Genomic DNA, 17,740 nt, shown 5'->3' on the forward strand with positions numbered 1-17,740 from the left:
GAAAGAAAAAAATTACAGCTATTCTCCTGTATGTTGCACAGCATCTGTCAAGAGCGTTCACATACCTTCAGGAAGATCCCCAGAATTAAGTGAACATTGTACTTGATTTCAGTGATCAGAGTTAATATTCTGAAGACCGAAACTGGCTGCCCTGTTTATTTCATAGTTCCAATTTCTATTGCTGTAATTCGCCTTGGCAAATAAATGGATGTATGGGGGCTCTCCTTCTGAATAAATAATCAAATTTCGCTTGTCAGGAGCTTCCTTTGCCTTGAATGAGAAGCATTTCATTTCTTTGCAATGCCGCTGAATCTAAATCCTGTTGTAGGAGACTTAACGAGCAGCCATGGAATACCAAATAAAAACTAATGGAGATGTGGCCACCTTGACGAACATCAGAACAAAATCTGAGACCAGATGGAAGGAAAGGAAGATGCTCTATACAAAATATTTCTTCATTTGAAGAGTAAAGTATTACTCAATGGCATTATACATTGTTAATAAATTTTCTTTATCTGAAACTATAATTTAATATTTATGTATCTAATTTACATGTGACAAAGTAGCATATTCTAAAATTAGAGTGTAACCAGCAAACTATTAACTACTATAAACAATACCAAAGCACAACCCAAACGTATTTTAAGGAAACAATAGATACATTTTGGATTGGGGAAAGATTTCAATTGCAGATATTGTTTTAAATACAGCTGTTAATTATGTCTTGAAAAACCTGTTCAAGCTCAGAAAGRTTTTCTGCTTAGGGAGTCTCGTGTATATACATTAAGACCAAGAGTACACTACCAAAAAATCCCCTATTGGTTACTAGKAGGTACAGTAATAATAGTAAATGCTAAAATTGAAAAAAAAATCATTTTCAATATTGATGTTATATGATGCACTGGACAATATTTCCCCTTTGAGCAGAAACTACAGAAAGTATCGTGCCCTTTATTAACTCCATGGTTTCTTATGTGTAATAGACAGCGAAAGAATTGCACTTATTGTAACATTACAGTAAAGTGTTAGATTGCAGCTCACCTTTTAAAGTATTAGTGGCCATAATACTTATGATAGGTTGTGCATTATGATGAATAAAGATGTTCATTTAAATTAAAAAACGAGCAACCACTTACAGAACCAACAGTGAGGCTTAACATAACAAACATGCACTAACCCTACACTTATGCAAAACTAAGTTCTTCCAGGAAACTGTAACCAACTGTTGACCTTCCACAAAGGTAAAGGTTTTGTCCCTTGGTAATATGTTTGGACGTTGTATTCGAATTCCAGTTTATTAGCTCATTGTCTCTAAATGTGCTGTTCCGCTGTGATATCCTTTAGCTGCCCTTGAGCTTCTGCAGACTCTGCAATCTTACAGTCACTTTTATTTAAGGTTTTATTGAGCCGCAAAGTAAATCCCCTTCAGTACTACACAAACAGGCTTCCTTATTCATCCTCTTCAGGTTCCTGTGGTAGAATTGGTGTCTCCTCCTTTAAACAAGCACTAAAAAACCCAAGGATTGTGCTGTAAAGGTGATATTTGCTTTTCTCAGAAGCAATGTTATGACCTTCATCTGGGTAGATCTAGCAGAGGCAAAAGGAAAAAAAGTAAACAGTTTTTTAAAGGCTTTTCAAAAATTTAGGGCTCTAATTTTCTTTTTCTGATCTTCAAAATGTTTTAGAAGACAACAGGATGATAACATTAGTTTTATGGCAACAAGGAGAGCTAACAGAACTCAAAGTAAAATTCATTCCCTCGGAATTCAAAACTTAAATAAAATAACCACTGCAGTGGGATCTGTAAAAGCAAAAAAAAAAATACATTCTCAGTCATTGTGCTTACAAATTTATTTAGCTGGGATTTTCAATGGTGTCTAGGCATCCAAATTCCATTAACTTCAATGTGGTTTAAATACCTCATGCTTTTAGGTACATTTCAATATCCCAGCTTCTAAGTGTTACGCAAAAAATCTTTTTATTAATATTTTTAACTACCTTCCTATCTTATCTAAAGCCCATCACCTCCCTTTCCCRGGGTGGATGAGGACGTTTTTATCTGTTAACTCAAAATTCATTGGGACTTTCGCCCAAGTGAGGCTGARTGGGAATTTGCAGACTGACTGAATAAATCCGGATCACAGAGTTTAGGAGATGAGACTTGCTGTGGTTTGAGGCAAACGGATTCAGCCCCTTTCTCAAACTACRGCAATCACAAGATTGTATGAAAATTGTTTAACGGGGTTGTTTCTGAGGGACCTCTCATTCCTACTTGCTCTCTTCACAGGCCAAAAGATCATCTCAGCTGAAATCACAAGGACAGCCAGAACAGCTCCTCCGCCATTCGGATTTCACGCATAATTCATAATTGAGACCTACTTCCCTGTTACCACCTCCTCCCTCATGTGATCTTACACATTTCAGCGGAAACTACAGGTTCACCTATATAGGTCAGTAAGAACAAGGTTCGTAATGTGTAACATCAGAGATATTTGGAGAAGTGAGCAGAAAACACATCGTCTAAGATATTCAAGAAACTTTAATGCAACCAGAACCCTCAACCAGCAAAATCCAGTCACTCTCCAGCTGGCCATGTTCAAGGACACCTTGTCCTCCTCTGCCCCAGCCTGGACCTCACAGCACGCTCACCCTCAGGGCGGCTTCGGACAGAGGGAACAGCGTTCCAGCGTTTTAGCTATCGTTTAATGGGCTTGAAATGTTGAAAATAAGGGGAAAGTAGTCTCATGTGACCCATCACCTTTCTAGATAAAAACAGACTACAATATTGATATTTCCATATTACATGTGGACAAGCGCATGTACAAGTGGAGTGCATGTGGACAAGAAGGCATTTTATATAGTGTGGTAGGATAAACAGATGAAAAAAAGGAGACGTGAGAGAGGGGATGGAGCCCAGCAGAACAGTGACAAGATCTGGTTCTTAAAGTCCACACTAACAGGAAGTAAAAYAGGATTAAACAGCATTCTAACTGCAAACAAGGGTAATGTGAGTGCACGGTGCTAGGGAGGATCCTTTTCAGGGAAGCAATAACAATATGAGATTAAATGTTGAACTACGTTTATAGAAAATACCGCAGCTGCACATACCTGCATAGTGTAATTAACTCCAGCTTTTATTAGRTGTTTAATTAGTTCTGCCGAATGCTGGAAGTGGACTTTCACTGCAAGACAATGACATTTGATATTATCACAAAAAGCCAAGTTAATATGAAATGTTTATCTGTTAAACAACTTTGACTCAGGATGTTTCTTTGTAAATACCAGATTTGCAGTTGACTAACATTTTTTCTGGTCAGAAAGGCACAGCCCAAACAAAAATGGTGACGTAGTATGAAAGAGCAGATTTTTTTGGAAAAGTGAGATGAGAGATGAAAGCACCAAGCTATGCTTTCTAGTCACTCAGTAAGGATTCCTCTCGCTACCCTTGATTTTCACAGACTGCAATAGTTTAGAGGTGTGTAAAACCGTTGCGTTTGAACATCATGACAGTTTATAATTGTGTTAAAGGAAAGCCCAGCAGATCTTCTCTTGCTTGCACAAGGTTTTTACAGCCCATGCTTCTTCAGGTAATGAACTTTGTGTAATATATCAGCAACTTAATTTTTCCCGTGGTAAAAACAGGCAACTTTATTGCTAYGTTCTAGGCTTGTACAGCTAAGGCTGAAAGTGGGCTGGGCCACGTCACTAGATGTGACATTAAGCAAGGACAACAGGCAACAAGAGTCATAGTCTTGAACACATTATATTGCTCAGACACCTATCAGCATCCCAATTCCCTCGAGAGCGGAGTTCGGAGGGGTAGAAATTGCTGCTGCCTTTTACAATCAGCAAAGCCAGCGGCCCTCACGCCGGCTCGGCCGCCTAATGCAGCTGCTCTCAGCCGCTCCGGGAAGAACGGTGCACCGGACGGGACCTGCACCCCTTGGACCGCGCTTGCGATCCAAAGCACGGCTTTGACAAGGGTGGCAGGTTGGTGGGTAATTGCAATTTAAGTGCCAGACCTTATTCTATTTTTCTATTTGTCTGTGTTACACCAGCGTTAAAACTACCGGCTCTGTGAAAGGGCTCCCCATAGTTCAGCTTCCAATGCTTCGGCAGTAACTTGTAATTAATTAGCTGGGAAGTTTAACTTCCTGTTAGGTACTGTACTTCACCAACTGTACCGGTAATTTTTTCTTCAATTGCAGAAGCTCTATAAATTTAAAATACCATTAAAAATGTATGTTGTTCTATTAATAATTGATATAATACCTTTCATGAGCAAGACAGTGGTCCGCAAGATTTAAAGAAATTAGAACATACAGCACCTAAAAGGTACAAATAGCCAGCAAAGAAAGGTGCCATCAGCTTAGAGCCAGAATCGACAACTGAAACAGACAATCCAATCTCTTTGGATAGAAAACCCTACCAGAGGGATAACAAAACTAAAAATGGTCTTGCTAGGTGTGCGCCTCATCTGTCTTTGAGCAGCCGTCTATTAAAACCTCTGACGACAAATGTAATTGCATCCGTAAATACTTACTATCAGCTGTCCCGTGAACTATTAGCAAATTTGCTTCTTTTAAACCATGAAGATTGTGTAATACGCTGGATGCCTAGTAAGCAAACACACACAAAGGTGTAACTGAATTGTATTTTAAAAGCAAAACTATAACTTTAAATTACTTGTTTACACTAACTTACCTGATAGGTATTTTCCTCTTTTGAAGGAATACCCAGGTATCTTTCTGAAAAGGCCGATGCTGTGTAAGTAAAAACAAAAAATTCAGAATTCATCAAAATTAATTCTATTTAAAAGATGCTCAGGTCTGACCTACAGTCAGTAGAAGCTATTTAATCTGATCTCCTGTGTACCATAGTCCATAGTATATACCCAGAATGTCACATACAGAGCCAAATACCCTGTGACTGAATGAGGACATGGYTGAGATCACAAGGAACTTTACCATTAACCTTAAAAGATTCACACATATCTCTGCTTACCATATCTATGAAAAATCTTGACTCAGGCTGATACACTAAAAGAGTCTAAGGGAATGAGATGCCTGATTGAATTTCAGTGCRAAATGGGAAACACAACTCTTCTGACAAAAATCGTGGTGTTAATAACAATGTATTTGTTACATGTTTTGGTGAACTGTCCCAATGCTAGCTGCCCTCACCCTTTCATTTAAAGGGGAAAATGAGATAGCGAGGTGAAAACTAGTCRATATCGCTACTTTGCCTGCCCTTAGTTAAAATGAATAGTAGCTCCATGAATAAAAGATATTTTGAAATAAGCTGTCACGCAGATGAAGGATAGGGAGAACTCACCATACAGCTTCATGTCTGTAATTGGTGCCACCACAGCTCCACATTTGAAAAGCCGTTCACTGGATTTCAGGATCATTGATGTAATGTAGCCACCGTATCCCTATCAGTAGAAACGATATCATGAGATTTTTGTTTGTTCATTTCTTTCTAATAATAATGAAGTTAAACGGCATTGTGCTAATCCGATGGTGGTATTTTATAGCATGCATATAATTTATAGTATGTATTTATATACAATTGCAACAGTTGCTTTTAAAGGAAATGTAAACATACAGTTAAGAGTGAATAAAGATATTATTTGGCCCGGCTGTGATCTTTAAAGTATGCCATTTAATAACAATGAGTGTATCTCAATTTAAGGTCCATAGTTCCATCATGGCACACTAGCCTGTAGCTAGGAAAAGATTTGAAAGTTATAGGAAAAAAAGAAAGGAAYGCAAGGCTCTTGGGAATAGAGCCTAGATGGGAAGACTTGTATTCACTTTCTGATATATTTAACATAGATATTTGCTAATTACTGGGACGCACTGAGCACATTGCTGACCGGAGAGAGAGAGAGACAGAGTATGGGAATGGGGGAAAACTGTGAACTGATTGCAGTGTCCTCCCTCTGACACTTGGACCTTTGCAGATTGAATCCTACTGCTATTAATGAGTTTTTTTGCTGCAGCATTGTCCAACATCCCAGGGAGAGGTACAGATCCTTCAGCATTTTGCAGAAAAAAACCCTATGTGTAGCCACGTTCCTCAATATTATGCTAATCTCTAGATGCAATTTCTGACCACCAGGCTGCTGTTACAGCCCAGGAGAACAGAGAGCAGGAAGGAGCTGGGAGACACGGGGCGTAGAGGGTGAGTTCCCTCCTTACCCCACCGCTCCTGGCTGTCCTTATGGCTCATTTCTTCATCGTCTCCCTGGCCATGTCTACAAAACACCTCTGATTTGGGAAGGAGCAGCATGAAAGCAAGTGCTTTAATTTGAGACCACAGGTTCCTTTTGAATGACATTGACAATCCATATGTGTACACCTATTTTTGTTCCAGACCCACAGAAAATGAAATTCTGAGTTGTGGAGTCTGGGATCAATGATTTTCTCATATATTATGGGCTCTTCAAATTTCTCTATTTGCCGTCTTTGTTCTTTCTTCATCGGTGCTGGAAAATTGATTTTTGCAGGTATTTTGGGGTTTTGTGTTGTTTTGTGTTTGGCACAAACACATTTCAGCAAGAAGAAATTATCCCATGACAAGGAAAAGAAAAATGTAAAAAAAAATACAACCCATCCCCCAAAAAAATAACTATTGTGACAAATGCTCACACAGGCTTCTTGTGGACTTTTTTGTATCCTGCCTGCTCCCGTTCTTCATGTCTAAATATTTAATTGACAGTTGCCCTCTCTGGAAGAGCTGAAACACCTGAAAAACCTTTAACCTTACATAAGAAGCAAACAGGAACGTTCTTCGGAGCCAGTCTATAGTAAAATGGGCACACAAAAGGAAAAACAGAATTGGATTTGCCAAGGAGGGTGAGGAACTAAGTTGTCCCTTTCCCATGGAAATTCCAGCACAGGAGGCCAAGAAGAGCACAGAATTGTCCATGTGCAGAAGCAGATTCAGCCTAAGAAAGAATTTCTGAGTGGGCACCAAAAACTTGTATAATTCAGAGTTTAAGAGAAGAGCAACTTTCCTCTGCTTCTGGGTTCTCTATTTTTTCTTTTATTTAATATTCTGTTTGTGTCTTTCCCAGTAGCTCCACAATACAATTTTAATCCTAGAATAGATATTGCCAGGTTATTTATTATTTATTATTTATTATTTATGCCTTGTATTCATTAAGAGCTTGGTTTAGCTCTCCTGGGAATTTCTTTCCTTGTGCTTGTGCCCTTGCTTCCAGCCAAGCTTTCCAGGACAAAAACATTACACAGTGAGCCGACATTTTTAGAAGCATCTCACAGTGATGGTGGAATCAACAGTTTATATATTTCCTAATGCAAGGATCTGGGTGCCTTGCTCATAGGTCTGATTTCTGTTGTTTCATCCTAATTGCAATATTTTAAAGAAGCCATTGGCTGTGAAGTCCTCCTTTTAACTTATTTTCAAGCTCTTTTTCTACTTCCAAYACAGGGGAATGCACACTAACCATAATTTGCTGTGTAACCATTCAGGAAGGCCCTTGGATCGTACATCACTTGGGCACRTACTGCTCGCAGAGATAAGCAAGACAGCACTGGCAGATTGCCTGGCACCAAGAAGTAGGTATTTTCCACRCTGTGCCCTCTAGACATTCTTGTCACTCTTGTTAGTAGTTTACATTACTGATTTTGGCAAGATTTTTATTTCTGAGTTGTTCTAAAATGCCTCCTAGAATTCACATAATCTGAAGAGCTCCATGACAGCGTGCATGAGTTCAGCTGTATGGGATCAGCATTAGGTAATAAAAAAGTCATCTTATTTTCAAGCAAATATATGTTCTGTTTCCATTAATCAGCACAATTTCATGTATAGAGAGGAAAAAAAAAGACTTTTTCTATCACACTGCTGTACATAGTAAACAGGAAATGGGTCTATAAGATTTTTAATTGACTAAAATAAGCACAGAGGCGGGAAATGCAATTACCCTAGGAAGTTTTTAAGTGGATTTTTTTCCTAATTCTAAAACCGACGTTTAAGATTTATGAATATTTGTTTGTCACTGGAAGCTGGATCTCAGGAAAGCAACGTTGAGAGGTTAACTAGTTTGGAAACAGTAAACTGAATTCAAAACAGCATTGAAGGTTACTGAGTTTCCCAGTTTTTGCTCTTTGCCACACTTCCGATTTTCATTCCTCAATCTTGCTTTCAGAAAATAAGTGTGGGAAGACCACTATCAGTAATGCTTTGTGGAAGACAAAGTTTTTGCAGGTAGCCTTCAGCAGTCGTGTAAAAAGCCCTGTTAAAATGTACACCCCATGGTACTTGTCTCATCACGTTACCATTAGGAAACAAGATGCTGTCTAATCTCCTATACAAACTTGTGGAAATTTTCAAGTAGCAACGAAATGAATCTCTGAAGTCAGAAACAGATGAGTAATTTGGGGGTGTTTACAGATGGCATTGCAGAAATAACATCTTCAGTCGTTGGAGAAAAGAGGATATGGAGGAATGTATATGCTTATATGCATGGGTACTCTCCTGTGTTTTGGTAAGCAGCACYAGAACTGAATAGAAATGTGTGCTGTTATGTGGCGGATGCAATCAGCCCCATCCATCCATGCTCAGCTGAAGGCAATCCCTGTCTGGAGGCTGCCCCAAAAACCAAATACCGCTCTTGATGCTGCTGATATTCTTGCAATGACAGGTTTTTGTTTTTAGCTCAAGAAACATGGCCAGAGCTCACATCTTTTGAGARGAAGGTCATGCACACGTGGAAAGCTAAAAGTAGTCAGTGCTTCATTTCCACTACATTTTACAAACATTAACCAATCCTCAAAATGCTACCGCTCAGGAGGTGAATATCATTATCCTCATTGGCATTCAGGCAGACTGGCACACGAAGGTTAAGTGCCTTGCCTGAGGCCGTGCGGCAAGTTAGTAGCAGAGCCGCGATGGGAAGCGAGGGGCTTCCTGGTGGCAGGCACGCTGCTCCTATCACTGGTGATCGCGGGGTTTGTCTAGGTACCCYGGTGCGGCTTGCTGCTGCTTTGTGTTGAAAGGCACAAAACGTTATTATCTGCAAGGTAACACTTAAAAAAAAAAAAAAAAAGGAGGAGAAGGAGGAGGATGCAAATGCTAGTTTGTAAAAGAAGCATTAATTATCCGCTGTTTCTAATTGCTGGTTTTTAATGGAAATCAGTAAAATGTGTTTTAGTTCTTTACGAAAGGTTAAACCTTTGCCYGATTCTTTCTAACGCTAGAGGCAATGACATACCATGCAGTTAAGCAGCTGATAAAATAGCAAAGGAGAGATTTCTAGCAGATGGCACATGGAGGAAGTGGTTCCTGGTACTATAGGCTCATAACTCAGCACACTTGAATGGTCAATAAAGCATTTGGATATAAAACTTGCATTAGAAGGATGTTATCTATTTAACTACAGCCCAAAAGTGAAAGTGTAAGAAGCAAGCTTTTACAGAAACTAAGTCCATATTCAAAATTTCTAATGAAAACAGATCTTTCTCAGCAGACACACTTTCTCCCACAGATTCTGAAATGCAAATACTGCAGTATTAAAAAACTGATCTATCTCAAATAGCCATTTAGAGAAAAAAAAATAGAAAAAATACAGAATATATAGTAAATTATGGCAAGTTTTCCCCCTCTTTTAGTAGTTGAAATTGTCTTAGAAAACTAGATAAATATATTTGCTTATGAATTTACAGTATTCTCTTGAAGAATCATGATGATACATCCTGCTATTTCTCACATTACCTTTCCAAATATACTCAGTCTCTTAGGATCAATGAACGGTTGTTTCAGTAAGGATCTGCAAGAAAAAAAAAATGAAGTTTTCTTTTTATTTTGGTGAATCTAATATGTAAAGAAAATTATTCATACAGTAAGGAACTGTCATAATTGTGAGTGAGGTAAAAGAACAAATAGCGGCAATAAAGTATTATTTCACCTGGAAATGCAACTTGTCTAAATTGCTCAYTTACACTCATTCCTCAGCTAACGGAGAGAAAAGAGACACCGCGTTGGACACTCTCGGGCTRGGGAGCACCAGCTTCCCCAGCGCCTGGATCTTCCCCTGCCAAGAGAGGGAGCTGAAGCGACTGCCTTTGGCCAGCGCCCTGGCTTTCAGACAGCTAGACGAATGCAACTTCTTGAGTCTAGATAATTATCCGAATGATTAATTTTCTCATCAAGGCAATTAATCAGCAGTGGTGAATTTTATACGGGAAAGATTTAATAACCCGAGGGCAAAATCCAACTGCTTTTGAACAGCCAAAACCAATTGCAGCCCCTCCTCTCAGCCAAGGGCTCTTCCCATGCAGCGCATSCAAGAAAGAGGCCAGATGTAATTTAGTCTATAACCTCTTAGTGTTTGAACACAGAGCCCAAATCGCATAACGCAGCCCATGGCTGCTTCTGATGGCCTTGCCCCAAGGGTCACTTGGAAGGGAGTGATAAAAATTGCAGCCCGTTCCTAACCGGCCTCAGTCCTAGGAGCCCTCTCGCCCACCTCTGCCATGTCAGAGACAGACCTACTCATGCCATCGTTGAGGTATCAACCCCCTCCCCCCAAAAAAGAGAAAAATCTGGCTTACAGCTAGCCCTGGCCTTTCCTGGAGGAGCCCCTAGAAAAAGTCCATGCAGACATTAATATCAGCCCATGTGAGAGGGGCCCCTTGGTAAAGAGTGCTGTCAAAGCTGCGTGTGATAAATCTACAGTGGGTGATGACTCTCTTCTGCAGCCGCTGGATTTATAGCAGTATGAGAATGATAATGCAAGTGAGAAATAAATAGGCACTTGTCCAAATTTTGCTCTCATTTACACCATTATGAGTCCATTTGCTCAGTACAATTACTCCAGAACCGAGGTGGAAGTGAGAGCAGCACCCTATCGAATAGGCCTAAAATACTGTAACACAAATGCAGTAAAATATTAAAATATTAAGGAATCTAGACCAGTATGAGCAAGCTTAGATGGCATATTTAGATTGCATATTTAGACAGAAGGACTGCTTTATCGAAGAGAAGCACCAACACACAAAGAAAGCACCTCTTCGATCTTTAATTCAGTATTTGCAATGCAAGATGATTGTTTCAAAATTTGCAGCTGCRTTAAAAATAAACATTAATGGCATTCCCTACGCAAAGAAAACATTCTGGGCAGTGTCAGTTGGAAAGGTTTATTCACCAAGGTGGAGGTGGAGCAATAGAGAAGAAAAGTTTGCACATACGTACTCTATGGCTGCTATTTGGTCCTTCACTTCCACTGATCCCAAGCACCGGTGGACTTCCTGCAGGATCTTAAGGCCTTGAAATCCACTCCCTCTGCCATCGAATCGAGCTACGATGACATTATCAGAGTTGACAAGCACTGAGTCCCAGTCAATGTGAAACTTATCTGTAACCAACTGGCTGCCTGGAGCTTCATCACTGCAAATACCAACACACCAGACACAAACGAAGACTATTGACAACATGAAGCGCTTTGCCGTTCTCCGCTATTTCATTTAATCTAGCTGGCAGGTTCAGTCGGTTATGCCACCCTGCTGAATTATTGGCATTTTCATCGATACCGTCACGTTAGCCAGTGAGGGTATCCCTACGGTAGCAGCAGACAAATTAATTTCTTTAACTTTATTAGCACTCTGTTGCAGTGTTGCCAGTGAGTAGCTGGACTAGTTGAATAGACTTTACAGAAAGAAACAGAAAATTGAAGCACATAGTGCTTATAGGCTAACGAAGCGAACAAAAGCCCCAGCGTTATCTCTGATGGCTAGCTCAGTTCTAAGAAATCTCACGCAGAATTTGTTAAGTTGCACTAAACAGACAAAAGGGAAAATTCGTTCAGTACCTGTGGGAACAAGAGAGAGTTCAGGGAGAAAGATAAGGGGGCACAAGGGAAAAGCAGCACGTGGCAGCCAGAGCACACCACCCTTTGGCACCATGAGTAACGAACTAGCTGGCGAAGGCCGGACAGCTTGTTCCAGCTGCACGCGGAGGAGGGAGCGATACAGGGGTATCACGGTCTGCCCCTGACCACAAAGGGTTGCATCCCCAAAAATAATTGCTGCTCACTGACTAACTGTTGACCTGTAGTACCCCCAGCCTCGTYATCCCTGCTTACCATATTAAAAATCACGCCCTKTGCTGCATACGACATGTAAAGAAGGGGGGCCTACCCCCAACAACCGCGCAAATGGCAATCTGGCCGATGAAGTACGTCTGCCGCGCTTCCACATCCCACCTTCAGCAACTACAAAACAGAGGACAGCTCACTAAAGTTTTTGGAAGGGAAGAAAACTGAACTGCCGACCTGTTCACCGGAGACTGCTGACGAGCGAGCCCCCTTCTCCCTCCCCCAAACAGGGACGCCTCGTTGGTAAGACTTGCGCCTCCGACAAACGTCGGACGTTACCCGGGGAAATATATTATTATTGAAAGCGCTTAATTGTTAGGTTGAACTCATAGAAAGAAAATCTGTAGCAGCAAGAACCTGTTGTATCTGTCGCTTTAACAAAATCTTATTCTTTTTACTTTGCGAAACTGTCTCAGGGAAGTCCTCAAACAGGGGGGCTCTGGCAGGCAAACGTAAATTATAAAGGTAAGGAAGGGCCTTCCGTCCCTCCCTTTCACACGACAGTACCCTGACTGCGATTTATATAACGTTCTTAAGAAGGACGTCATCTCAGAAAACAAAAATAACTGCATTATTGTATCCTTGAATGGATTTTTTCAAATAGGCTACAAAGAAGACTAAAGTACACACTGGAGAAAATTATATTTTCTCCATCCGAATTCATAGCAGGAGATGGATGCAGACAGGAGTGATAAGTTTAGTTTATGACAAAAAAGAAGTTGTTTATAGCAGAAAAGGCAGAAAAGAATGGGAGAATGCAGTTTCTAGAGGCACAATAAGCATTTTCCATTGAAGGCATATATACTTTTTTTCTTCCAAAGAAAACAAAATGTCAGTTTTAAAAGGGGAGCTTGTCATTATTTTTCCCCCAAGATAAACACAGAATAAGAGAGCAGGCTACCGTGAAGTTGTACAAAATGCAAAACACTTCTATGCAGACCGCATCTGCCAGTTGAATGCAAATTAAAATGTAAAAGTGTCTGTGCTGGCTGTATGGAAATTAGATTGGACAGYGTCTGCAGGAATATCCTGTCTAAGGTGAAAGAAAGATGAAGCCAGAAATTATTATTTTGCTGAAGAAGTCTTAGTTTGAGAGAGTTACATAAACCTGTGGGAGGAAAGAGAGATAATATCATCTCCTGCAATAACTACTGCCTTTTACATACAGTAAGGTGCTGATTCAGTGTCTTTTTTTAGCTGTGGATAACAGGTCACCTTCAAGGTAATCGTGCTATTAATTAGCAAGCATGTGATGAATACATATGTTCTCGATTCAGTAGGACCTACCATACATACATAGCTGATATATCATACACTGAAATCAGGATTACTTAGTTTTAGATTCAGTGGAAATATGTTATGCTTGATTCATCATTATCTTGTGCATCAAGTTTACACTTGGCTTTATAAAAAGAAAGCCAGGGTATTTTTGTGTCTGCTTAAGCGATTCAGTTGTGATTACACTAACTGTGGAACAATGCAGAGCAATGAATTTGGAATTACTTTTTGTCAAGCGAGCTCTGTGGAAAATACCAGTCTCAGAAGTATATTATTGTTATTTCTACAACAGGAGCAGGAGCAGAACGACTCTTACTATTTGTGCTTATTGCACAGAACACGGTTTTCAGAAGCCCTCCACACTGACACAGCTACTTTCACAGAACTTTTACCACCGTTTTCAGTACCCGCAGCCTCTGTCCAGTTATATATTTAAGTTCTTCCAACTTTCACAACTAGATAATCTGTCAGAAATACCCTGGCTGTGTCTGGCTAGGTATCTTTCCAGTAGTTTACTGTTCCCCATACAAGTGAAAAAAATCACCAGTCAGCCTGCCTCCTTCCCACCCAACATAAGAACAAAACATATACAGTGTCCTCATCTGTTTTATATACGTTACATATCTAGGCACTGGGGAAAACATTTAGAAGCTTTCCTCTGCACCAGTAGGCATTTTAAACCAAAAAAAGGGGGTTTAAATGAAACAAAACCCCAGCAAGATTCTTGGTCTGTGGGAACTGGCAACAGCGTTCCTCCCGAGCTCCTCTCCAGAGGGCACAGCTGGGCTGGTTTTAGGCTCAGACTTTAAACTCCATACATCTTCCGCTCCTTCATGATGGGTTGTTTGACGTATTGCTTTTGGAAACAATTTTCCAGTGGCTAATTTATTTCAAGAATGTCCATATAAGTAGCCTCTGACAGGCATATAGAGCCATTTCTGTTGAGGCGCATGTCAAGATTCCCACTGGCATCAAAAGGTCTCTTTACTCTTCAGCCGGTAGTATAAAATGATACTGATTAGCTGAGGTGTGATTCCCTTCTCCATAGGGAGACAGCATAACTTCTATGCCCCCGTTAGGCCCCACTTTTACTCTTCAGTGGGGCTTCTGCAAGGTATTAATCCTTCAGGCAAGTTTGACCACTGCCCTGAGGGCTCCATAAGAAAGCAGACTTGTTACTATAGTGCGATACTAGATGCACAGCCCAAAGTATGGTGTTCTGGGATTCCAGCTTTCTCACAGGTCTGAAGTATTTGGATCCAAGGGTTTCTGCTTTACACTCATTGCTATTTATAGGTTACTAATAATTAACTTCTGTTCAGTGTTACCTTGCTCAAAGAATTATTTCTTGACTCTGCTAATAAGCCTGGAAGAAAAACACTTATGCTGGGGTGTAATATAAATGCAGAAATCTTCTTCCCACCTGACTATGGATAGACATTAGGGAACAACAGACCAGCCAAAGCATTACAGCAAAACCATAGCCAGCCCCGAAATGGCAATGCAAAGCTACATGCTCTTTGGCATCCTCCAGGGGCTCCTTAAGAAGCAGCCTCCCGGCATTCTCCATAGTCAAATAACAAGAGCAGAATGATTTAAATGAAGATGATGCCTAATAATTCCTGATTCATTTTTGTCTTCTYGTATGTGACAGCATCTGCACCTGCCCATTTTAATTTTTGTTCCTGACTTTCAAAGCTCAGACCTACCAAGCGTGTGCCTTTAGCAGTGCCTACACTTGGGTTATGAGTCCGCTGTGGCAGCGCAACTGCTGACAACTCAGGCATGCTGCTGAAGTTTGCCATCGAGGTACCATTTAAACAGACAGAAGCCATCAATAATACACCAACATCATTGACCTTAGTGGGTAATTTGTATGCTTCTTGCAGTGCAGTCACATACACCTCAGACTGTCTGGAAAAAAGGGGCAGCTCATCATAAGTTCATATTTTGCTGAAAAGAGAAGAATCTGTTTTTCTGGATTCTGTAACCAGAAGCTTTAGTTAAAGTCTCTGTTCATGACTCTAGTCGCAGCCTATGGGGGATAATATAGTTTTATCAGAGAGGCAATTGCTGTTGTACTGTGAGCACTACGCCACTGCCATGGTGCTATCATGACTGCAGCAAAATTTGCTCCAGGTTGCGCTCCACTTAAAAACTAAATGGGGAGATTTTAAAGAGGAATTTTAGAAGTTATAGGGCTGACCAAGCAGAGGGGAAACAATTTTAAAAGATATGTGGAAAATAACTGCTATCATCACTGCTTAATGTTCTGTACATTTCTATTTCTGTGAAAAAGTGAATCTCATACAGCATATGGATAGCAAATATGTGAGAAAGACTACATCTCAAAGGATAAAATCTATCTACCATATACAAAAAAATATCACTGATAAAAGTCCTCTTTTGCTTATGGTGAAACCGAATAGAAAGAAAAAAGACCATTTTGCAAAACTGGCATAATGGGAAAACTTACTTTGTTTCTCAGATTTCATGAGCATCTCTTGGTTAGCTTTCAAACACACCCACCCTTACTGGTGCAAAATCAGGGAACGTGAGTAGCCTCAAACACTGATGACACAGAACCCCAAACATTTTCCCCCTATTCATATATCCTGTTCAGACACACAYACCTAAAACCAGATCATGTGTTTATAACTCCTCCCTGCAGATATAGCCAAACCAATTAAAACGCACCATCAGAAGTGGTTCCATTACCAGGGCAGAATCATGTGGTAGATAGGACTGAAGTAGAGATCATAATACAAGAAATAAAATCGTTATTCTTAAAACATCCTTCCAAACCCCTCAAGGCTAAAGACTTCAAAAACACAGTTTTGAGAACAATAAATGCAACACTGTTCTGTGTCATCAGAAAAGGAGGAGAGGTTTTGTATCTTTTCTTGGCTTTTTCTAACAAGCCTTAGATGAACTATTTATTCACACAGGGTCTCCTGCTATACCTCCTTATGTAAGAATTGTATTGCTGTGGGAGAAAGGGGGAGAGAGGAGGCTAAAATGGGATGGATTCTCCAAGCTTTTTGGAGACCAAACTCATGAGAAAGGGAGTGAACAGTTCCATCATTCCCCATGCACCAGGACTGCTGCCCAAAATGCAACAGCTGCAGTAAGCTTCCAGTTCGTCCCTCGTCTCGCCTGAGCTAAATGAATTCACCCTATATGGAAAACATTAGGAAGTCCAAAGAATGTGGAAACAATGTAAAAGAGTAAAAAATAAGAGAATCCCCATTGAATACTTTGATGTAACAGCAACACAAAAAGAGCTGTAAAATACTGTCATACTAGGTAGAGGAGGGAGGAATGAAGGCATTAGATGGATAACTTGCAAAATAATTAATGACCCATCTACATAACTTAGGCAGCCCAACAAAATTAAACTTTGCAGTTCTTTTATAGGGGAARAGCTAACACAGCCAAATGCAAAGGTCTTCAGGGATGTGCTCCTTGCCAGCATATTGCATTAGAAGTAGTGCAATCCACCACGTATTTTTAAACTTCACTATGCAGCAAAGCATTGTCCCTTCACTTGCAACAGCTGCCAATTAAAATGAGTAAAGTCCTTTACAACAAATAAAAAAGATGGCTATGAATATGTAAAGTATTATCATATCACAGATCTCTGATATTTCCCAATACTTGCATTACGCCTCTCTCCATTTCTGCTATTCTATTAATGAGTTATTCCTGAGGCTGTGAAAAAACTTCACTTCCAACCCTACTGTCTTCATCTTGCTATCAGTCCTGAGAATATATTAACTGGAGGCATAAACAGGTTTGATTGCTTGTGTAAGGCCTAAATCTTTCTTCATTTCAATTATAGGTGAAGTGATTCCTGTTAATTACAAAAATCTAAGAAAACAAGTAAACAAACAGACGGACAGAAAGCTCTTGGGGTCATTTGCTGATTACTTCGGACTAATACCTGTTGGGTTGTTCCTTACAGGATCAGAACAACCTCTCTATTGATTCYGTTCTACTACATCCACTTACATATTGGACAGTTTTAAATGGTGTTAAATAATAAATGCTGACATTTAAGATACATTATCTACAAATTTTGAAGGAATGAGGTTAATTATGTTCAAGAAAAAATAAAGAATGATTATCACCTCTCATTTTATTACTCAGATTAAATGCCAGAGTCTTTACTTAATCATTTCCTGTGTGTTACTAAGGAGTGTATCTTCCAACTTTTTTAATGAGTAAGGTGAAACATAATGAGAAAATCAAGGATCTGAAATTTAAACTTTGATCCTAATTATATAGAAAAGAGATGATAATCACTCTTTCAGGCAATTACTGTACACTTCTCTAATCTAT

The 17,740-nt window shown here is 39.9% G+C and overlaps 1 protein-coding gene across 3 annotated transcripts in view; it reads right to left on the reverse strand.

Annotated features, from left to right (window-relative positions):
* Window positions 1–1,449: 1,449 nt before the first annotated feature.
* The window catches only part of DPP10 (dipeptidyl peptidase like 10), a 227,879-nt gene continuing 211,588 nt past the window's right edge, over window positions 1,450–17,740 (reverse strand). For all 3 annotated transcript variants that reach the window (XM_026089010.1, XM_026089009.1, XM_026089011.1), the window contains 7 exons: window positions 11,221–11,415; window positions 9,742–9,796; window positions 5,335–5,434; window positions 4,705–4,763; window positions 4,544–4,616; window positions 3,109–3,182; window positions 1,450–1,587 (listed from right to left, as the gene is read on the reverse strand). In XM_026089010.1, the coding sequence (XP_025944795.1) occupies window positions 1,450–1,587; window positions 3,109–3,182; window positions 4,544–4,616; window positions 4,705–4,763; window positions 5,335–5,434; window positions 9,742–9,796; window positions 11,221–11,415 (694 nt within the window). The remainder of the gene's footprint in view (window positions 1,588–3,108; window positions 3,183–4,543; window positions 4,617–4,704; window positions 4,764–5,334; window positions 5,435–9,741; window positions 9,797–11,220; window positions 11,416–17,740) is intronic.

This window comes from Apteryx rowi, unplaced genomic scaffold (assembly GCF_003343035.1).
Source record: "Apteryx rowi isolate R43461 unplaced genomic scaffold, aptRow1 scaffold_8, whole genome shotgun sequence".
Lineage (NCBI taxonomy): Eukaryota > Metazoa > Chordata > Aves > Apterygiformes > Apterygidae > Apteryx > Apteryx rowi.